The sequence below is a fragment of the Carettochelys insculpta genome, chromosome 1 (genome assembly GCF_033958435.1).
Source record: "Carettochelys insculpta isolate YL-2023 chromosome 1, ASM3395843v1, whole genome shotgun sequence".
NCBI classification, from domain to species: domain Eukaryota; kingdom Metazoa; phylum Chordata; order Testudines; family Carettochelyidae; genus Carettochelys; species Carettochelys insculpta.
This window is the reverse complement of record NC_134137.1, coordinates 152,388,783-152,412,890: the sequence shown is the minus strand read 5'-3', so window position 1 is coordinate 152,412,890 and position 24,108 is coordinate 152,388,783. Positions and strand designations below refer to the sequence as shown.

The 24,108-nt window shown below is 44.9% G+C and overlaps 1 protein-coding gene across 1 annotated transcript in view; it reads left to right on the top strand.

The window, feature by feature from the left end:
• The window catches only part of ADGRG2 (adhesion G protein-coupled receptor G2), a 138,769-nt gene that overhangs the window by 106,001 nt on the left and 8,660 nt on the right, over positions 1-24,108 (top strand). The window contains exons 24-33 of the mRNA XM_074987931.1: positions 355-498; positions 788-910; positions 2,531-2,576; positions 2,700-2,803; positions 3,675-3,799; positions 9,236-9,504; positions 11,415-11,514; positions 12,453-12,736; positions 15,343-15,444; positions 16,135-16,287. Coding sequence (XP_074844032.1) covers positions 355-498; positions 788-910; positions 2,531-2,576; positions 2,700-2,803; positions 3,675-3,799; positions 9,236-9,504; positions 11,415-11,514; positions 12,453-12,736; positions 15,343-15,444; positions 16,135-16,287 — 1,450 coding nt within the window. The remainder of the gene's footprint in view (positions 1-354; positions 499-787; positions 911-2,530; positions 2,577-2,699; positions 2,804-3,674; positions 3,800-9,235; positions 9,505-11,414; positions 11,515-12,452; positions 12,737-15,342; positions 15,445-16,134; positions 16,288-24,108) is intronic.

The window sequence follows — 24,108 nt, the reverse complement described above, 5'->3', positions numbered from 1 at the left end:
ATGGTTTAGTTGGTATTGGTTCTGATTTCAGATGAGTGGCTGGGCCAAAGCTGAATGGCCCTGCAAACACATTCTTCAGGGCTCAATGTCTAGAATGTGGAGCTGGGCCCAGCCATGAGTCGTCATTGCTGGAGGCAGGTGGTGGGCTTTCTCTCCAGCCTCTCTCTGACTCCACCTGAAGTTTCAAAAGCTGGATCTGCCACTGAGAGGAAATATGATTCTGAATCATGATTCCTTCCCAGTGATGCTCTTGGGGTATACAGGCTGCTCCTATACTTAGCCTTGAGCATAAAGCACAATCTAATTTTCCATTAGCAACAAAAATGATTGTGCCTTTTTATGTTTAATTTACAGATTGCTCTAGGCACTCAAGCTCCTATAAACAGTGTTGGAGCTATTGAACTGCCTTCATCATTGTTGGCAAACCTAACTTCTGAAGATATGCATCTGGCGTCTAGAATTATATTCAACTTTTTTGAAAAGACATCTCCATTTCAGGTAACTTTTTGGGACCCTGTACATGAAGGATTCTTTATAGTATTTAACTCTGTTAGCACTGATCAAAAATGGAAGGTGAGAATGGCAAATGAGCGTAAATTTTCACAGAAAATCATTCCTTTTCTCATCAGAAGATCTTCACATTTCACACATTTTTTGCCCAGGTCTGTCTAGTTAGTATAACAACTGAAATTGTGGTGTGTCCCCCTTACTGTATTTAACTTTTTTCCTTTTATTTTATTTTATTTTATTTTATTTTATACTCTTAGTTATCTTTTTGTTGTTTCAGGATCCTTCATTGAAGGAGGTCTCTCTCATCAGCAATGTCATTTCATCAAGTGTAGCTAACCTCACGCTTAGTGACTTGCAGGCAAATGTTACTGTCACACTGCAGAACACCCTGCCTGATCTGGTATGTCTTAAATTTTAGCTGTTTACAAAATGCCATTTTACTGACTTTCTTAGAATTGTTTTGGAACTCATGCTATGCTGCATCTGCCGACTACTTCATTTGCTCTGTGGTACTTTCATGGTTTTCCCACCTAAGTTCATTGGCTTCAAGGGCTTCCAAACAGATCTCATGTTTGCCAAATGTTAATTAATAAATACTACTTTTTCATACTTGATTGCAGTTATTCTGTGATTTCTCTCTCTTCTTCCAAATTCTTATCCAGATAGCATTATTTTTTGGTATTTCCCCTCAGATGAATGAACATCTCATGAGTTGGGGTTTAGGCAGTGAAGGCCAGGAGTGAAACACTGGCAACAAGGCTTTCAGAGACAATTCAGTAAGGAAACAGCATATAAACTTGGTCTGTGTGGTTGCCCTTAGATCCATACAGATTTGGTTAATATGTACATTTTGGGGGCTGATACCCCCTGCTTCTTCATGGATGACGCCCAAGAAACATTCTGAATAGAAACTGGCCAAGATTCCAGACCCTGTGTGGGATTTTCCCAAAGCTATCTCTCTGTAATTAGAATTTGCATCCATAAAATGTTGGCCACAATGCAAAAATGTAGTATTGTTGTTCCTAATGTTATATATCAGTTACTAGCTGCTAAGTTCAAGGAGCCTCAAGGATACAACACTTTTAAAACTCTATTATGGCAATAATAAAACATGACCAAAAACCTTTTCAAAAAGACATTCCTTGGTAATTCTAAAACCAGAAGAGATGAAAAATTCCCAGGTCTGGCATCCCAGATACGGAACTTACAGATATCACCGAATCTGCTATTATGCTGTGTATTCTAAAATTAAAAGTTCCATTTCCCCGAAACTAAGAGTTTGATTCTGCTTATGAGTAGCTCATATTTCCGTGAGTAATCCCTTTGAAACCACAAGTAAGAAGTTTAGGGCTGTGGTCTGTGACATGTCAGTATGCCCCTTTACCCTCCGATTTCTTTCTGCGAACTGTCCTCATATGCCAGTAGCTAGTTCAACTCTGTGCTTTATTTATAATATTCTCTGCAAGCGTTTGTTCCCTACAGCATAAAGCAGTGGTCCCCCAAACCTTTGCCTGGTGCCAAACCACAGAAAAAAGTGAAATCTCACCTCCCAAGCTTCTCTGGCCTTTCCTTTGAGCCTTTCCCTCCTGCCTCCTACTGTCTCTTTTTAAACTGTCCCCAGCTGATGCAAAGTTAACTGGTTAATTATCTGGTGCTTAACCAAGTGAGGAGTCAGTATTAGGCAACTCCCACTCTGTGCCATGGTCCAACAAGTTAAGATAATATATAAGATGTGAGAAGCGCCTATTCCTACCACCAATAGTAATTATTCTGCACAAGCCGAAGGCTAGAACAGAGCTACCTCTATAGCCCAGTTTTAGTATGTGTATGTCCACATTTGTGTAGCTGTCTTCATCCATTCTCAGTCTGGTACAACTTGGGCTAGCATTGAAGAAACAGCTTTTCCTTATTATGTTGTACTGCTATAGCCAGTACTTGCTTTTCTGTCCATTTTACACTCAGAACTGCTTTGCTCATCAACTTACAATTTAGTAAAATGTATGTGTATTTTTTCAAACAGGATAATTTAACAGTTAGATGTGCGTTTTGGGACTTTAATGAAAATGGTAAGTATTTGATATACCCATTCTATGTGCCACACCGTCTCAGCTGTCTTAAATGTCGTTAATAGTTTTAAGAGATACTGTTTATTATATTATAAGTAATTAAAATCTTGATATCTGTAATAGGTGGCAATGGAGGCTGGTCTTCTGAAGGATGCATGGTTAAAAAAAGAAGAGCAAATGAAACCATTTGTACTTGCAACCACCTCACAAGCTTTGGAGTTTTGCTGGTAATTAGTTATAAATAATATCCTGAAGCAGTGCATTTGTGTCTCTGGTTCAGGAAGGCTCTCATGCACACGCCTAACTTGAACCAAATGAGGTTGTGAAACTCATGAACGCTCCCAGTGATGTCAAAGGCTATGTTTAAAGAGCAGTTAGACACCAGCCGTTGCCCTGCGCCAGCTGACTTTGGCTAAGAGGGCTTGGGTTACGGGGTGGTTTAACTTTGGACTATATGTTTGGGCTCAGGCTGTAGCCTGAATACTGGCCTCCTCCCGCATCACAGTGTCTGAGAGCCTGGGCTCTGGCCCAAGCCCAGAAGTCTACACTGCTAGCTCCTTAGCCTAAGGCCAATGAGGCTGTGATAGCTGGCGTGGGACTTAAGAGTCTTGCTAAATCAGGGATCTTAATTTAAAGCAGGGATGATTCTTTATGAGAGAATATGGGTATAAATTAAAACTAAAGAAATGTTCTTGGGGCAAGTATAATCCCATGTTTAGTTTTTAATATAATTTAATATCATATAAAAGCAACGAGGGGTCCTGTGGCACCTTATAGACTAACAGAAATGTATGAGCATAAGCTTTCATGGGCAAAGACCCAATTCGTCAGATGCAGCATCTCACAAGGTGGGTGTTTGCCCATGAAAGCTTATGCTCATACATTTCTGTTAGTCTATAAGGTGCCACAGGACCCCTCATTGCTTTTGCAGATCCAGACTAACACAGCTACCCCTCTGATACTTAATATAATATAATCATCTTTAATACAGTCTATCTTGAGCGAAAACATTTTTATATTTAAAAAAAAATCCAGCAGAACAAGTTTGTTTATTTCCAAGAAGCATACCTCTTAAAGATAATTTCTGTTTTCTTTTAGGACCTGTCTAGAAGTACTACTTTACCACCAATCCCAGCACTGGTTCTGACATTTATCACCTATATAGGCTGTGGCCTTTCTGCAATTTTTCTTTCTATTACTCTTGTAACCTACGTAGCCTTTGAGTAAGTTGTACAGTTAAACTTATGTTATAAACTTGATCATGATTGTCTATAACCACTGTCCTCAAGGACAATGGATGAGTCCTTTCTTCTTCAAGTGGTCGTATGTGACAATTCCAATGTAGGTATGTTTGTACCCCAAGCACAGGTGCCAGAAATTTTTCCCCATTTGATACTTGTTGGGGTAGCTCTGGCATTGTCTGGTGCTGCACTCTCATAGTGCCAGTATAAAGGACCCAGCCAACCCTGTGCCACCTTAGTTCCTTTTTACTGCCTAAGATGCTTGCCTAAACTATTCCTCTTGATAAGTGTCACAGTGGGCTTCCTTTCTGATGCTATACAGAACTTATCTCCAGTGAGTTAGTGGCATTTTCTCTGTACCACTATTGAGGCATGTCTCTGTCACCGGGCTTCCATCCCTGTGCATCCTGCGGTAAGGCAGTGCCCCCTGAGCAAACCACACTCAGTTGCCTGAGTGAGGCTCCCATCATAGACCTTAAATCCTGTACCAAGAAGGACCAGCAAGCTAGATTGAAGTGTCCCCTCCTGGACGCTGAGACCTTTCTCAGAGCCAGACTGGTTGGACTCAGCATCAGTTACAGTGGTTTCACTGAGGAGTGCTCCCCCTATGGTGAGGGAGTCTTGGCACCATTTGCCATCCCTGGTGCTGAGGAGGAAACACAAAGGACCACCAGCCCAGAGGGGACATTCCAACTTCTCAGAAGGCCAAGCCTGGAGAGCAGAATGGGAGCGCAGCCAAAGTCAGACCTCTCCTCTGCCTCAGCATCACAGTTGGCACTGCTGACTCCGGCCCTTATGTGCATACTGTTAAGTCCAATACTGGACAGACTGTCAGCACCGGAGGGACAGCACAGCACCAGCACCTCTGAAATGCTGTCTACAGCAAAGGTATTTGCTGCTGCCAGAGGCCTGCTGGTGCTCTGGATACTGCTCTCAGCAGCAGTACAGGGAGCAGTCAGGAGGGATCACGTAGCCTCCGAAGGCTGCTCAGGGCAGTGCTGACTAGAGCGAAACCAGTGCAAGGTTCCTCATCTCAGCACTGATTTCTGGCACCAGTGGGAAACTCACTTCCTTGGTCCCTAGAGGGAAGCTCATTGCAGGAGTTGGCATTTGGGTCAGACTCCTTTCAACAGAGCAGTCGCCCTGCTACCCCTCCAGTCATCCCTTCCCTGCTGTGGTCCCCAGCTCAGAAATGCCATCAAACACTTGGCCTCTGGCTTGCTGGCCCCTGTGGAACTCAGCGGTGTTTCTCTGAATCCTGCCTGGGGCCTCTTTTGGGATGCTCCTACTTAGTGGTCTTTGAGAGAAGAGTGCATCAGTCACATTGGATAGCGCTTGATCCCACACGTCTAGCAGGAGTGTGCTGCTACCTCTGGACAACACTGTGGCCATGTTCTACCTCTGCAGACAGGGAAGGGCTTACTCTTTGTGCCCCCTACCCCCATCCCCGATGTTGGGAAGATGCCCTCTTATGGGAGCTTTCCTAGTCCACTCAGTTTGTCTTGAGGCTTCTCGTCTTCCACTTGAAAGTAGTGGTTCACCTCACCAGGTGAACCATGAGTGTGGTTTATTTTCCTAGACATTACCAGGGACGTTTTTCAGTTGTGGGAGACTCACCCAGTAGACCTGTTTGAAACTGGGCTCAGCAGGAATTGTCTCCAGTTTTGCTCCCTGCCAGGACACAGCCATTGGCAGTGTGTCCCTTCTCATACCTTTCACAGAAGGTGGCTATTTAGTGGCTGCTGCTTCACCCAGAAGGGTCTTGGAGATCCATGTCCTCATGTGAGAGCCTCTGTATGTGGGTTTTTTTAAGGATAAGGTGCAGCTGCATCTTCACCTCGGCATCCTCCTAAGGGTGGTTTCCCGGTTTCATAGTAATCAAGCAATCTTCCTACCTGATTTCTCCTCACACCCACACATGAGTAGGGAGGAGCAGTGTCTTCATACTCTGGATGTCAGACAACCTTAGTACTCTGCCCAAAAGACACAAACCTATTACAGCAACGAAGGGTGCTGTGGCACCTTATAGACTAACAGAAAAGTTTTGAGCATGAGCTTTCGTGAGCACAGACTCACTTCATCAGATGCTGGTCTTGGAAATCTGCAGGGCCAGGTATCACAAGGTATCACAGGGATGGTTATCCTTGTGATACCTGGCCCTGCAGATTTCCAAGACCAGCATCTGATGAAGTGAGTCTGTGCTCACGAAAGCTCATGCTCAAAACTTTTCTGTTAGTCTATAAGGTGCCACAGGACCCTTCATTGCTGTTACAGATCCAGACTAACACGCCTACCCCTCTGATACTTGAAACCTATTACAGTAAACCTTTGATTTAACAGACTAATGGGGGGAAGGGGGGTGTCCATTAATGCCAAAAGTCTGTTTATATCAGAATGTTTTTAACCCTGTATGAGGATGCATTGAACTTCCCAGCCCACCACTCACTCCTGTCCTCTGCCCCATTCATCCTCTCACATCTCCATCTCCTTCTCCCAATTACCAGGAGAGAAGCTGAGTGTTGGCCTGGCTACTTCCAGGTCCTGAGCTCTCAGCACTGCAGATCCTCCAGCCCCCGGCTCTGAGCTGCCCGTGTGAAGGTAGAACATGGTCGCCCTGAGCCTGCCAGGGGGCAGCAGCCTCCAATATCATGGCAGCTGCTCAGCACCATTGCAGGCAGCTGTGGCTGGGTGCTGACATGCTCCATGTACATGGGGCTAGAGGAAGAGGGCTCCAGCACCCCGCCACAGCCCCTCCCCCCCGCCCAGCTCCTCTGGCCCCAGTGGCTCCAGCCGCTGCGGTGGCCTCTCTAGTCCTGGTGCTGGCTCTGGTGAGTCTCCAGCATTTATTTTGAAGGGGCTGTCAGACAGCCTCCGTTATTTCCAAAGTCCATTATATCAGGGTGTGTTAAGTGAAGGGCTTACTGTACATAGGTCCACCCAGCTCTTACTTCATGCATTTGTACCTCTTTTTGAGCAGGCAGGTGTTCTTCCACCAGCTGTCTGGACTGCCCACTGCATGAGAGTGGAAGCAGCAGCAAGAGCTTTCCTTGCACAGGTCCCTGTTTAGGACATTTGCGGAGCAGCGCTTTGGTTGTCAGTGCATACATTGTCTGATCACTACACCAGTATTCAACATACTGGGGATAGTGTCCATTTCAGTCAGGCTGTTTTACAGTCAGCATTTCCATGAACTCCAATCCCACTTCCCCGGCAACTGCTTGGGATTCATTTACACTGGAATGAACATGTGCAATCACTTGAAGAAGTAGTAGTAGTATTTGCTAACCTTTCTGTAACTTCAAGAACAACAAGAAGTCTTGTGGCACCTTATAGACAAACAGACATTTTGGAGCATAAGCTTTCGTGGGCAAAGACCCGCTTCATCAGATGCATGATGAAGCTGGTCTTTGCCCACGAAAGCTTATGCTCCAAAATATCTGTTAGTCTATAAGGTGCCACAAGACTTCTTGTTGTTCTTGAAGCTACAGACTAACACAGCTACCTCTCTGATACTTTCTGTAACTGTTGTCCTTCAAGACGTGTTGCACTTGTCCATTCCACAACTCGCCATCCTATCCCTCTTTTTCTGAGTTAGCGGGAAAGAAGGAACTGAGAACCGATGGGGTCACGTTGGCCCTTTTTAATGAGTGCTGTGAAAATGGAACACCAGGGGGTGCCAGAACCACTCTGACAAGTATCACTGTGGGAAAAGTTTCTCATGACTGAGATGTGCACACACTTACATTGGAATGGATATGTGCAACACATCTCAAAGAACAGTTACAGAAAGTTTAGTAACCATTTTTTCTAGTAGTTCTTATTTCTACCTTGATGGTAGTACAAAAACTAGGTACACTTTAAGGGGTATACAGTAAGGGCTGAGATTACGCGAGGGTTCCATTCTGCACGCCCTCACGTAACCCAAATTTCATGTAAGAGGGGGTCCAGCTTTTTCCCTGGCAGAACACACGTTCTGACACATGTTCTGCAGCCAGGGAAGCAGCAGAAAGGTAAGTTCTGGGGTGGAGGGCAGTTGGGGAGGGTTAAGCCTGGTGCGGGGTTGTGGCCATGGGAGGCAGGTGGGGGGGAGGGGCTAAGCCTGGCGTGGGTTAGGGCCGCAGGGGGTGAGGGGTGGATTTGTGCCAGAGCTGCGCACAGGGATGGTGAGCCAGGCTGCGGGGGTGGGGGCAGGGGTTAGGCTGAGCTGGAGCCGCACGTGAGGGGTGTTGAGCCAGACGCCGGGGTGGGAGATGAGATGGAGCCCTTGCGGGTGGTGAGCCAGCAGGGGGTTGAACTGGGGCTGGGGAGGTTGAGCTGGAGTCACACCCGAGGGGTGGTGAGTTAGAGCCAGAGGCTGGGGTGAGGTCTGAGCAGGAGCTATACATGGGTGGTGAGCAGAGATGGAGGTAAGGGGGGCTGACCCCGGGCCATGCAGAGCTGGAGGAGTTGAACCAGGGCTGGGAGGGAGCGAGTTAAGTGCAGCTGGAAATTGTGCATTTCCAGGGTTTACTGTAGGGATCGGGGTCAGCCATGTAAGAGTGGGGTCACGTACTCTGGGTCTGCATACTCTGAGACCTTACTGTATATCAAGATTTGATTCTCAATAGGGAAGAATATCTTATAAATAAAATAATTACCATGCAGTTTTGTAGAGCTGGAAGCCAAGGATTGGGAAGAGGTTCCTACAAATTGTCCTAATCAAGTGCAATGTACAAGGAATCTTTTTAAGAATGAGGGTGGGGGGGGGTGTTATATATAGAAATAGATACACACAATACATTTCTGAAATATCAGCATGCTGTTAGACTGTGTTGCTCTTGTGTAATAAAATATAGTTACAATAATTAGCTTTTCCGTTAAGTTTTAAGTTTCCCTGTACATAATAGGAGCCTGTTATTTAATCCTTCAGGCCAATTTTACATCTTGAGGGAGAATCCCTAGATATGATTTTTGAGCATCCTTTTATTTTCCTACTCACTTACCATTATATTATTATTTGCCACTGTCAAGTTTCCATTTACCCCATAAAAAAGGCTTTCAGGGCTAATCTAACCTCTTAATAATAAAGAAAGTAATGAGTGTTGGTGTGATAAAGTACTCTAACAATAAGAAGCCTAGTATAGAAGTATTAAAATACAGACAAAAGTAATAAAATGTCTAAACAAATATTAAACTGAGACAACTGGAATTTAAGCAATGATGTTTATATTTAGTTGAGTATAGAACACAGTTTTAACAAAAATAGTGATGTCACAGATATTAAACTTGTCATTTATAAATATTTCATAGCCATATAAAATGTGTTATCTCAGTGGCTTTTCTGCATTAAGGACCAAAGAACACAGGATCAGTATGGGATCTACAGTAATGCTCACAGACTGATGAAACCTTATGTTATCTCACTAAATTTCTTTTTAGGAAAATCCGGAGAGACTACCCTTCTAAAATCCTTATTCAGCTGTGTGCTGCATTACTTTTACTCAACCTGGTTTTCCTCCTTGATTCGTGGATTGCTCTGTATAACATACAAGGCTTGTGCATCACAGTTGCTGTATTTCTTCACTATTTCCTCTTGGTTTCTTTCACTTGGATGGGCCTTGAGGCATTCCACATGTATCTCGCCCTTGTCAAAGTGTTTAATACCTATGTACGGAAATACATCCTGAAGTTTTGTATCGTTGGCTGGGGTATGTATACTTTTCTGGTTTTGCAAGCTAAAATAAATATAATTGCTTTACAACAATTTCAGTGGATGAAAGAGTATTTAAAAGTAACAACAACGCAAGTATCAAATACCATTTTCCTGTCAGAAACATCACATGCGTTGTCAATAAATAGGGTTCTATTTACTTCACTGTTCTCTGACTTGAGCATGCACTGTATATTGTGGGTACTGTTGCAATTCAAATGAATAATAAATTGTTCCTTTAGTGGTAACTATCTGAGAGCCAATTACATATTTGACTATTTCCTTCTCAAATCAGATGGTATCTCTTCCACAAAGGGAATTAATCTTAGCGCTCCTGAATATTAACTACATATTCTACCTTTACATTAATTTCGGAGGGGTAGCTGTGTTAATCTGTTTCAGCAAAACAGTATGGTGTCCTACGGCACCATAAAGACTAATGAATTTATTTGGGCATAAGTTTTTGTGGGCTGGAGTCAAATAGATGACAAAGTGAGATCCAGCCCACATAAGCTTACGCCCAAATAAATTTAAAACAAAAAAACCCAGTCCAGTAGCACTTTAAAAACTAACAGAATAATTTATTAGGTGATGAGCTTTCGTGGGACAGACCCACTTCTTCAGATCATAGCCATACCAGAACAGACTCAATATTTAAGGCACAGAGAACCAAAAATAGCAATCAAGGTTGGAAAATCAGAAAAATATTATCAAGGTGAGCAATATTTTCCTGATTTGTCAACCTTGATTACTGTTTTTGGTTCTCTGTGCCTTAAATATTGAGTCTGTTCTGGTATGGCTATGATCTGAAGAAGTGGGTCTGTCCCACGAAAGTTCATCACCTAATAAATTATTTTGTTAGTCTTTAAAGTGCTACTGGACCGCTTTTTTGTTTTGACTGTATATAGACTAGCACAGCTATCTCTCTGTTACCAAATAAATTTGTTAGTATTTAATGTGCCACAGAACTCCTTGGCCGTGTTTACACTAGCCCCAAGCTTCGAAATGGCCATGTAAATGGCCATTTCACAGTTTACTAATGAAGCGCTGAAATACATATTCAGCGCCTCATTAGCATGCGAGCGGCCACGGCACTTCAAAATTGACGCGGCGCGCAGCTCGTCCCAATGGGGCTCCTTTTTGAAAGGACCCCGCCTACTTCGAAGTCCCCTTATTCCCATCTGCTCATAGGAATAAGGGGACTTCAAAGTAGGCGGGGTCCTTTCGAAAAGGAGCCCCGTTGGGACGACCCGCGCGGCGGCAAGCCGGGTCAATTTCGAAGTGCTGCGGCCGCCCGCATGCTAATGAGGCGCTGAATATGCATTTCAGCGCTTCATTAGTAAACTTCAAAATGGCCATTTACATGGCCATTTTGAAGTTTTGGGGCTAGTGTAGACGCGGCCCTTGTTGTTTTTACCTCCAGACTACTACAGTTTCTATCAAAAGGTATCAAAATAGTGCCTGTGACTTAAGTGATGAGAAAATCCTAGGTCCATTCTCATCTCTCATCCATTCTTTCAAATCACAAGTAACTGCACTGAAAATAACACAATTAAAATAGCATAAAACAGGTGTGAGAGACAAAATCAAGCCTCTTGTATGTCATGTTTGTCATATCAAAGAGCATATGCAACACATGTTGCTAGTTTACCTTAGGTTGCAAGTGATGTAATTGGATTGTCACTTAGAACATATTGTCTTGTTCAGAAAAAACAAAATTGCAAAAGTGTACTAGCTTATTTTGTATCTTACAAAATAAGATATCAGGATATAATAGTCTCCTATATTATAATTTCCTCTTAGTTTGTAAAAATCTGACAACACAGTTAGGTTTTGTAGGAAAATATTATAGTTTCATCTCATCGCAAAACTTTAATTCAGAATTACAACTGTTATCTAATTTTTCAGGTGTACCACTTTTAGTGGTAATCATTGTATTGGCTATAACGCCAAATAACTACGGGCTTGGATCATATGGAAAGTTTCCTAATGGCTCACTGGATGAATTGTAAGTTAAAAGATAGTCACCTTTTAAAAGTGTGAATGATAACAGAATGCCTTCGCCTAATGGTTATGTGTGAGTGGGTATGTGAATTTCTTTCTTGAAAGTGAGACTTCTATGAATAAATCTCTCAAGGATATAAGAATTTAGTTTTCTTCCTGAAACTGTTTGCAAGGCTCAGATATAGTCACAAAAGAGGGTGTGTTCCAAAATGTGACATGGAGCTACAGCATCAAATTAAGTGAAGGCAAGAAAGGTGATGGGGGATGGCGAGACAGAGTGTAGAAGAAAGCAATAATAATAATAATAATAATAATAAAAAAAACGGAACAAAACAATACAAAAATATCCACCGGGAGGAAACAAAATCTAAGCCTAATTCAATAGGTTTTTTGTTTTTGTGTTTGTTTTGCATTACCGCTTAGGATCCACTCAGTTAGGACAATGGTGGACAAAGGTATGAAAATCTTGATAGACAGATTCAAATTTAAGTCAGTAGATGTGGCCTTGAACAGTGTTCCTCAAACTGTGTTCAGCAGAACACTGGTGTTTCATTAATGTCTTGCAGGTGTGCTGTGAGCATTTGGAAAGATACACTGGTGCATATTTTCTGTTATTAAAATCAGATACTATGTTACTTCTTCATTGCTATGATACCTGATTAAATTACTTCATTTTGGTTTTGTTGTATATATTGCTGTTTGTTTGGTTTTGATTTTGGCCTGACAATTTTTTGAAAACAACTTTCATAGGTTTTCTGCATAAAAATATTATTGTTTGGTGTTCCATGCTCAAAAAGTTTAAAAAACTCTGATCTTGAATATTGCAGGGTGAAGTGTTTTAAACAAAATATAGCCCTGCCTAATGCTATTCCTTACATAATTTTATGACTAAGAATGAATGTCTGATAGTATGATTTTTCCTCCTTTGTTTTTGTATTCTAGCTGCTGGATCAACAACAATACTGTTTTCTATATTACTGTTGTGGGATACTTCTGTGTGGTATTCCTGTTGAACGTCAGCATGTTTATAGTGGTATTGATTCAGCTTTGTCGAATCAAAAAGAAGAAACAACTTGGAACCCAGAGGAAAACCAGTATTCAAGACCTCAGGAGTGTTGCAGGCCTTACATTCTTATTGGGAATTACTTGGGGATTTGCCCTTTTTGCATGGGGGCCAGTAAATCTGGTATTTATGTACCTCTTTGCCATCTTTAACACTTTACAAGGTAAACTTAATGCTTTGTTACTGCCTTCTGTATAAAATATAATGAATAATTCAGTTTTAAGAAATACAGGTTGAACCTCTCTAGACTGGCACTTTCTGGTCCAGCAACATCCATGGTCTGATGATTTAGTTGACCACCCCCATGGTAAGTGGTCATCTGGGTAAGTTTCACAAAGTCCCATAAAGCTTACAAGCCACCAGTCCTGTCTCTGTGTTCTGTCCTATTATTTAGCTGTAATTTACCCCTTCATGTCCTCTAAGAGCACAGTAAGTATTGGAAGTGTTGTTAATATTGCTTGTAATACTGCTAGACAATATTGACCTCGTGTGGTTCAACAAATTCTCTGGCTTGGCACCAGTCAGGTCCCAAGGGTGCCAGACTAGAGAGGTTCAACCTGTACTCTATTATGCACAAGAATTTACCAAAAATTATATCTTTACTGTTATATAAAAGACAAAACTACTGAAGATGACCCTTGCTAATTGTATTACATTTAAATAAAATTAATACAAACACTTTCTGAAGTGATATAATAATGTAATGGTTAAAGAGTACTAGTTAATGTACTGATGCAAATTTATGGATGTGAGTCCTTTGTAATGAAAATTATTTTCAAAGGCTATGGTTATACCACAGTGGTCTGTCAACAGAAATTACTGTCGGAAGGGATTCCCGACAAAACTGTTGACAGAGTGTGGCCACACACAAAAGCCAATCAGAAGATCGCTCTGCTCTGTTGACAGAGCGTCCGGACTGCCCTCTCGCCAAAACAGGCACCTGGAAGCACAGCAGACAGGGCTGCCCATTTTTCTCGATGCCCTGTCTGTTGAGACAAGGCCCCTGCAGAGCATCCACACAGCTTTTTTGTCAACAGAATCTTTTAACAGCAGCGTTATGCCTCATGGCTGAGAGGCAGAACACTGCCAGTCAAAGTGCTGAGTTTTGTTGACAAACTGTCGACAAAATGTTTTTTGTGCATAGATGTTGCACCAGTTTTGTCAACAAAAACAGCGTTTTCTCAGCAGAACTCACTAGTGTAACCATAGCCTTAGAGTCCTTTCATAGAATCACAAAAGCTACAGTACAAAAGACCAATTGGGTGACTTAGTCTCTGATGTCATTATTTGCTTTTTAAAATTTTTACCCTAAATTGCATTTTCAAATATAAGTTAGGCATTTAAGCCTCAATATTTAAAAGTAATTAGATAGTGTTCCACTCAGCACTGCAAGGCATAAGTGAACTAGATGTCTGAGTCCCATTTTCAAAAGTAACTTAGACACTGAGTAGGCTGAGTCCCATTGACTCTTATTGTGACTTACACTTCCCAGTGCCTGAGTCACTTTTGAAGATGTGACTTAGCTGTATAAATCACTTAGGCGTGGCTGTGCAAAGGTATTTAGACCCTAACTCCCACTGATTTCCATGGGAGTTAGGTGTCTACACATCTTTGAAGATGTGGGTCTGAGGTCTTATAACAATGAGCAGAACAGCAACTAAATACCATAAAAATCTGAGCATTAGGACCAAATTTAAGTGTCCAAAAATGCAGATTTTTAAAAGCATCTAGGTGCCTCACTCCTGTTGAAGACAACGGGAATTAGGTGTCTACTTTATCCAGAGGATTGGTCCAGAAAATGTTACTCTCTGTCTTCTCCTGTCTGTATTTGTAGCTTCTCCTTTATTTTTCATTTCCTGTAATCTAGAGAATTGCAAAACAACATTCTTCTTTGACTAACTGAAGATAGTGGGCAGTGTAAATATTTGACACACTTTCTCAGAAAAGTGGAAGGTTTGCAAACAAGTACGTCCCACTCTAGTTGGAAAGCATTGAGCACTGTGAAGCAGGTGGATCTGTGACCTGCTACAGTTTGAGGCACCTCATGTGTGAGCTGCATTCTTCCAGGAAAAGGTGTGGCTCTGAACTTGTGGCAAAGAGTACTACAACTACTGTTATTTGAGCATGAGCTGCTAGTCCACATGGGGTTTTACTATGACTTAATTGTGACTGGTGGCAGGGGGAGACCAAAAGCTGCCTGGTAACCTTGAATTTGTATTAGGTTTAATAAAATTTGTGCCAGTGGCCTACTAACATGAACACTTGTCTGTAAGTATGAATGATTCCATCACAAGTAGCAGCAACGGCATATGTTAACTCCAAATAAAATAGGGAGAAATTCCACAAAGTATGTAGAGAAAGCCAAAGCTATTCAGTTGATTGCACCCCGTAGCTGAAATTGTACTGCTATGATGAGATCATCTTGTTATCTGGTCTTGATTTCTGTACTGGAAGGCTCAAATAAGATTGTAGTTCCAGATAGATCTTCATATTTTAAACTTTGGTACCTGATGTGTAAATATTGTTGGTACACTTTATCCCCCTTTATATCTAATTCATACTGTACAAGTGTACTGAGAAAAAGCATTTCAGTTCATCAGTTCATTGTTTAGACTATTAATGTGTGTAATGAAGAAGTGTGTAAGACATTTGATTGATCAATTGACTTCAGATGTAACAAAAGAAAAACAATGCACCTATTTTTAAAAAGTTACAAAACAGCAAAATTGTATGGCTTGAAATAATATTCTGACATTTGGTGTTTTTCAGGTTTTTTCATTTTTATCTTCTACTGTGTAGCAAAGGAAAACGTCCGCAAGCAGTGGAGACGGTATCTGTGTTGTGGGAGATTCAGGCTGGCTGAAAACTCTGGTAAATATTAAACACTGTTCTCTACATTTGTAAATTATATAAATACAGTCAGGTATAAAGTCCACTTTGGCCTTAGTAAATATTGTTATGCAATGAATGGCATAACAATACTTACAGATACATCTACTACTTTATTTTCTTTTCCTTGATGCATGAAGTATGCATTTTATTTAATTGCAAAACACTGCTGTATAAAGTATTATCGTGAGTGGTGCTCTGCATACATAGAAACTTGTGGAGCCCTTTGTATGACTGGGACCTGTGTTCAGCCCTAAAGTCAATGGTAGTCTTGGCAGTGACTTCAATGGAAGCAGGGTGAGAAGCAACTTTGAGCATAATGTGTCATCCTAACAATTATGTTGGGGTCTTTTATTGTACCATAATTGTATTCAAATAGTTACATGTCGTACCCTTATACAGTTAAAGCTCAAATGTTACATACTCCAGTGGCAGTTACTGGTAATCTCTAAACAGGCCTACAGTCACAAAAGTATGATTTATAAACTAAGAAACTAAAAAGGAAAAAATAAAAATTCTTACACATATAGAATTATGCCATTCCTAGAAGAATAGTTTTCTATCTGGAATATTGGGCAAAGCTCTGCTAGAATTTAAATTAAATTGCATTATTAACTGTACACTTTGCTTGAATGCACTGCATTATTTTCTGTAACACTTATTCTACTATAGACTGGAGCAGAACTGCTACTAATGGTTTAAAGAAGCAGACAGTAAACCAAGGAGTATCCAGTTCTTCCAACTCCTTACAATCAAACAGTAACTCTACTAATTCCACCACACTGCTAGTGAATAATGATTATTCAGTACACACAAATGGGAATGGTATGTATGTTACAAAATAGTACTTCTCAAACTATATCCTTCTGTTTATTTAAAACACCTTTAGGCTCTCTTGTGGAAATTTAAAGTGAGCAGTGAACCAATTATTATTTGTGAGTACAGAATCAAAATGTTTTAGCATGGTCTTATAACTAATAATATTATAATTATCCAGTTTAGGGTAATATAACAGCACATTTAAAAATACTCACTTCTCACACTTTAAGTAAACTAGCAATTATATGCAAAATTGTAAATGGTATACATTACTCAAACACCCAGCAGAAGTGCTACTTATGCCAGGCTTGTCAGCTGAAGACAGAACTAGCAGTGGGAAACTTTTAAGAACATTTTAAAATAGCTTTACCATGTTGTATCTACTATTACAGAAGACTCAGTCTATAGATGAAAGAAATGTGATGACACCCAAGAAAATAATTTTTTAAAACATGAAAACTATCATTTGGGAGTATGTTCTCCTATTTGCGTGTAAGGGCTTACTCTGCAGAACCCTGGCTGTCATTACCAGGACATCCACTTGTAAAACCCCTTATGAGGCTGGGTATTCAGAGTAAGAAAGGGAGAGTGGAACAATAGAGGCCATAAAATCGTCTCACTGAAGAGGCCATAGCCAGAGAACTGCATACCTGGGTAAGTAATGGAGCTCAGTTGCAATATTTTTTCTGTGACTTCTGTGGCCAGTCATCCCTAATGGAAGTGTATTTATGTGTTGCAGGAAATGGATAACATGTTTCATAACTTCCATTCCAAATGTACATACTTCCATTTAGGACAAACATAATGCTGCCCACTAAATCTTTATTCTCTGTAGATATTGTCGATGTACTCATTCTCTATCCATCTCCCCTCTCCTGGCTCATGGAAATGTTGGTGTTCAAATGTCTCTTCCCTCTATGTCAGATGCAAATTGGAATGGGTAATGAGAAAATTAGATATGCACATAATTTGAATACACCCACGAAAAATGAACCTCTTGTGACTGGAGGTAATCTAAGTTTTGCATCTTTATCTAATGCAGCACAAAAAATACAGCATGACTTATGCCAGGGCTGGCCGCAGGCAGCTCTTTTACGGTTGAAGTGGAGCGCACACATTCCTTGCCTACCAGACCGGTGAAGGTTGGAGCTTGGAGACGGGGACTTCTGTCAAGCAGGGATGGGGATTGTAAGGCATGTTGTGTGGCAGGCACACTGCGGGGCTCAGGCCCTGAGCCCCAGCAGGCATGCCCCCTGAGACAGAAACCTGCAACCCACTGCAGGGCTGACGCCCCGAGTCCTGGCAGGCACACTCCAGCTCTCAGCTGGCTGAGGATTGCCGTATGTGACTTAGATAGTAAGTTTAGCCACCCATGACATATGCTGTAGCCATGCTCAGGCGGTGCAGCACTGCCTCTTCCCATGCCGAAACTAAAAGTGTCATGATTTAGGCTGCTCCACAGGACATAAATATTGCACTCCTGTATGCTTAATGCCCAGCGTTTCTTTTTCACTCCATCAAGAGTTTGGATCTCAGCACCATTGTTATTACTCAGATTGTTTTATGTGCAGTTGTTGAACTGATGGTTTTGTCTATATTATTGGTGCTGAGATGCTAAACATAACGGCCATTTTGTCCTTCAACTGTTATTTTTTGAGTACATCGGAAGCAGGACATTTGCTAAATAACCAGTGAGGCCGCTGGATGATCAAGATGCTAAAGGAGCACATAAGGGGGGCTGAGGTCATTGTACAGAAACTAAATGAATTGTTTGCATCAGTCTTCATTGGAGAGGGTGTGAAGAAAATTTCCATACTTCAGCCATTCTTTAGGTGACAAATATGAGGAACTGTCCCAGAATGAGGTGCAATTTGGGGATGTTTTGCAACAACCTCATCAAAGAAACAGTAATGTTTCACCAGAACCAGATGGTCTTCACCCAAAAGTTCTGATGGACCTCAGATTTGAAATCGTAGAACTAAAAACTATGGAATCTAACCTATCACTTATACCAGTTTCTGTATCTGATGACTGGAGGATAGCTAATTTGACACCAATTTTTTAAAAAGGCTCCAGAGGTGATCCTGGCAGTTACAAGCTCGTAAGCCTAATTTCAGTTCTGGGCAACTTGGTTGAAACTGCATTAAAGAACAGAATTATCAGACACACAGATGAACATGATTTACTGGGGAGCAATCAACATGTTTTTATTAAATGGTCACCAGTCTATCAGAATTCTTTGAGGTGGTCAACAAATATGCAGACAAGAATGATCCAGTGACTATAATATTCTAAGGCTTTCAGAAAGCCTCTGATAAGTTTCTCCCTTATGGCTCTTAAGCAAAGTAAGTAGTCAGGGAATAACTGGTCCTTCTATGGAGGTGTAACTGGTTAAAAGATAGTAAACAAAGGGTAAGAATAAATGGTCAGTTTTCATAATAGAAAGAGGTAAATGATGTCATCCACAGGTCAGTACTTGGACCAGTACTGTTCAACATATTCATAAGTCATCAGGGAAAAACGGAAGGACAGCAATATTTGAATATCATACAAAATTACTTAGGGTAGTCCAAAACAAAGTGTAAAGAGTAACAAAGAGATGTCACAGAACTGGGTGAGTGGGCAACAAAGTGGCAGATGAAGTTCAGTGTTCATAAATGCAAAATAACGCACATTGAAAAACATAATCTCAACTATACATGCAAAATGATGGAGTTTGAATTAGGTGTTACCACACAAGGCAGAAACCTTGGAGTCATTGTGCATGATTTTCGGAAAATATCTGTTCAATGTGCAGCAGCAGCCAAAAAAGTGAACAGATTTTAGGAACAATTAGGAAAGATAGAGATAACAAGACGGAAAATATAATGTCTCTGTATAAATCTGTGGTATGCCCACATCTGTGTACAGATGTGATTGCCTCATGTAAAAAAATATATTGGAATTGAAAAAGGCTAAGAAGGGGGCAAGAAAATGATGAGGGGGTATGGAATGGCTACCATATGAGGAGAGATTAGTAAAATTGGAACTTTTCAGCCTGGAAAAATAGATGACCATAGAGGTCTATGAAATCCTAACTAGTAAGGTAAAAGTGAACAAATGTTATTTAGAAAGAAATGTTATTTACTTGTTCACATAACACAAGAAGACGTCACCCAATGAGATTAAAATGAAGTAAGTTTAAAACAAAAGGAAATACTGCTTCACACAACACACAGACAATCTGTGGAACTCTGCCACGTAATGTTGTGAAGACCAAGACTATAGGAGAATTCAAAACAGAACTAAGTAAGTTCACGGAGGGTAGATTCATAAATGGCTATTAGCTAGGCTGGTCAGGGAGCCAAAACCATGGTCTGGAGTGTCCCTGGCATCTGATAGCCAGAAGCTGGGAGTGGATGACAGGAGGTGGATCATTCAGTGATTACCTGTTCTGTTAATTCCTTCTGAAGCAGCTGGCATTTCCCAATGCCAGGTGACAAGATACAAAGGTAGATGGATGATTGGTATGACCCCAGTATAGCCGATCTTATCTTATTTTATGTTCTTATGTCCTCATATTTCGATATCTTCTATAAGAAAAATAAGTAAGCATCTCTCATATATAAAGATGCTGTTGGATAATAATGTTAGTTAGAGTAAAATCTGCGGTTCAAATTCAAATGTCCATATATGGAGGTGAATTACACATTGTGAAGAAATTGCAAGACTTGAAGTAATAGATCCTTAATGGCATTTTGACATGTTCTCAATATCTTAAAATATTAATGAGTTTGTGCAATAGTTTCTTATGGTGCACCTCTCTCAAAAATCTTCCCCCTGTTGTTTGATAGTACACTCATCCCTCATTTAACAAGTACTTTACTTACAGGTACTCGCTAAAATGAGGAACATAGATACTTACCTTTATTCACTATGGCTGCATCTACACTATAGTTCTGTTTTGAAAGAACGTCTTTCGAAAGAGAACATCGAAAGATGGTCTTTCGAAATGGAGCATCCACACACACCAGCAGGGACCAAAGGTTTGGTCCGTTCTTTCGAAAGACCCCCCAGCACAATTTTGAAAGAGCATCCACACATTCCAGGGTGCTCTTTCGAAAGAGCAGGGACAGGAGGCACCATGGGCAGGGTCGCATGACAGATGAGCCCTTCCAGGGCCACTGCCCTCCGTCCCCTTAAAGCCCCCCCCCCCGCCACCAACCATACCTCAGCCTGCACATGCCGAGGGCCAGCAACCCTGTCCCCAGGCAGCACGAGAGAGAGAGCGAGAGCGGGAGTGAGAGCAAGAGGCATCGGAGGTGGCATCCCGGTCTCCCATGGACCCTGACCAGCATCCCCCCCTCCATCGTAGCTGTGGTGAGCGCTCTGGCTGCGGTCCTGGCCACCGTGCTGAAGCGGCTCTGGGTGGCCACCACAGTAGCCACCCTCCTGGATGCCATCCTCAGGGCGCAATGTCCCCAGCCAGTCCCCTGGGTCATCTGCTGCCTGTGGAGCTTCCCCACAAGCAGTAACTGGTGGGACCGGCTAGTGCTGGAGGACTGGGCTGATGACTGATGGCTACAGAAATTCAGGATGACCAAGGGGACATTCCTGAAGCTGTGCCGCTGGCTTGCACTAGTCCTCCAGCACCAGGACACACACCTGAGGCTGGCGCTCCCCCTGCAGAAGAGGGTGGCCATCGCCCTATGGAAGCTGGACACCCTGGACAGTTACCAACCTGTCAGCCAACAGTTCGAGGTGGGCAAAGCCACCGTCGGGGCCATCCTCATCGAGGTAAGCTGTGCCCAGCTCACACCTGGACTGCATACGGGGGCGTGAGGGGGCAGCCTGGCGATGGGCACCATCAGGAGAAGGGCGGGCACCCTGGGGATAGGGGCGGGGATGGGGACAGACCTGGGCAGGCACCCCTGAGACAGGGGTGGGGATGGGGATGGGCACCCTGGGGCAGGGGCAGGGGCAGGGATGAGGATGGTCATGGGCAGGCAAGCTGCACCCCCACCCCACACTCACAAGCACGCTTCTGTATGCCCTGCAGGTCATCCGGGCAACCAACAAGGTGCTCCTGAGGCAGCTGGTGCACATCGGGGACCTGGGTGCCGCCATCCGGGATTCCAAGAGCTAGGCTTCCGCAACTGCTTCGGGGCCCTGGATGGCACCCACATTGCCATCTGGGCCCCGGAGCACAGCCATGGGGCCTACGTGAACCACAAGGGCTACCACTCAGTGGTTCTGCAGGCCCTGGTCGATGCCAACGGCTGGTTCCAGGACATCTACGTGGGCTGGTCAGGCCATGCCCACAATACGAAGGTCTTCAGAAACTCAGAGCTGGGATGTCATATGGCCAAGGGGACCTTCATACCCCGGAGGGAGCTCCCCATCTGGGACATGACAATGCCACCCTGCATCATGGCGGATGTGGCCTACCTCCTGCAGGCCTGGCTGATGCAGCCATACACTGGGCACACCCAGCCGAGCCAGGACCTTTTTAAGAAGTGGCTGAACTGCACCTGGAACACTGTCGAGCAGGTGTTCGGCCACCTCAAGGGGCATTTTGGGTGCCTCTGCACCAGGCTGGAGGTGGGCCCCCCCAATGTCCCGGCAGTGGTCGGGGCCTGCTGCACCCTCCATAACCTGGTGGAGGGGAAACACGAGCCCTATATGCAGAGGTGGGCTGCCAAGGCAGGGCGCAGGTACAAACAGCCCCCTGCAGGACGGGATGCATGTAAGGGAGGCCCTACACTAGGCCTTTGAGCGGGGGCCACGGTAACACCCCCCCCCCCGCATCCTGCACACACACTGCCCCCTACCCGCACCCTGCACACACACGCACCCCCACCCGCACCCATGCACAGGGGACACAGGGTAAACCATGAAAATAAACCGTTTATAAGGAGAAACTGTGCCCCTCATTATTTAGGGGGAACTACATACACGTGTGGGGGGAACTATTTACATGGGAGGGGGGAAGGTGAATGGGGGAACTATTTATATGGGAGAGGGGCTGGGGTGGAGGGTCCTCACCCCTCCAGGGGGCTTGATGGCCAGGAGCCCTGTAGCCCGCGCCCGCCCCCGCCCCTTCCTCCCCAGATCCAGGGGCCCTGTGGCACGGGGAGGTAGGGGGCGCAGCTCGGGTGCAGTCCCCGCGCCTGCGCCGGGCTCGGCCTCCACCTGGCTAGCCCTGGCTAGTAGGCTGTGGGCCAGGCAGATGAGCCTGGCCAGGGGGAGGTGGGGAGGGATCAGGGCCTCCAGGTTGGCCTCCTTGGAGGGGGTTGTTGGGGGGGGGCAGGGGGCTGTGGGATTGGGGGAGGGGGATACACGGGCAAGGGGGGTGTGGGGGACAGTAGGGGAGCAACGAGGGGTATGGGTGTGGGAGTGACCCGCAATGGAGCAGCGGCAGGGGCCAGGTGGCTGACCACGGCCTCAGTGAGGGCGTCCAAGTTGGACACCACCTGGCCCATGCCTGCCGCTCCCACACGACACTTATCAGCTCCCTCAGGGTGGCCGTGTGGGCCGTGTCCTCTGCCTCCTTTTCCCCCTTCCCAGCCTGGTGTCACTGGCGGAAGGACTGGCAGCAGCCCCGCGCTGTCCCGGACCAAGGCCTGGGCTGCTTGCCCTCGCTCTCTGTAGTGGGGCTTCCACGGCCTGTCGCGGGGCTGGTCCAGCTGCTGGAGCTGTGGAGACAAAAAGGGAGAGGAATGGGCCATTAGTCCCGGTGAGGGACCCCCTGAACCCACCCCTCCATCTCACCCGCCCCATCCCAGCGGTCTGGCAGGGACCGTATCCGGGGTTCCCGGTCTGGGTTGCAGGAGCGCTGGCTCTCCTCTGGCTCCCTCAATCTCTCCATGGCCTGGCGGCCCGCGGTACTGTCCAGCCCGCATGGTGCTGGGTGCCACACATCAGCCCTGTGAGGCCGGGGCGGTGGGGCCGTCTGGCCTGTCCCTGCCTTGGGGCTGATGTCCCTGTGGGTGGGCTGTGGCCATCCTGGGTGGGACTGCACGTCCCCTCTCCCCGCCCTGCGGCCACCAGCGTGCATGGTGCATACCTGTGTGTCCCTCCAGGAACTCAGGCAAGGTGCAGTCGGAGGTGGCTGGGCTGGATGGGCCTGAGGGGACGTTGATGACGAGGGCCCTCTCGCCCGAGCTGGTGTCCTGGATCCTTAGGGGGTGCCTGTGGGTGGTCGGTGGTCCGGGCCGGTCCTCCCCCTCGGTCCCTGTCTCCGTCTCCTCCAGCTCGGTCGGGGGGTCGACGATGTCCACATACACGGCCAGGGGTTCCGCTTCCTTGGGCCCAAGGAGGTGGTCCAGTTCTTGATAATGGGGCAGCTGGTGGGCACTGCCCCTGATCACCCGGCCGTGTCCCAAACCTGGCAGTACACCTGCCAGAGCTCCTTGAGCTTGGACCTCACCTGGTCCAGGGTCCGTGTGGGGTGACCCCAGCCGGTGAGGCCCTTGGCCAGGCGCTCAAAGGCGGGCACATTTTGGCACCGGACCCCCATCTGCTGCAGGACTTCCTCATCTTCTTAGAGGGCGAGGAGGTCCTGCAGCTCAGCCTCTGTCCAGGAGGGGGCCCGAAGTTTGGGGGGCTGGCTGTCCTCCCTGATGGCCCCTGGGGTAGACGGGAGTCCCAGCTGCTGGTCATGGTGCCGGAGGTGCTGCGGCTTCCCCCAGGCCATCGCGGGTGGGAGCTGTGTGGACGGCAGTGTGGGCTCCCTGCTGCCTGCACGCTCTCAGCTTCCTGCCTGAGGGTTTCTGGGAGCCTGCATGCTAGGAGGCAGCTGGACACAGGAGCCATAGAGCTCCACTTGTGCTGTGAGCGGCGCTGCCA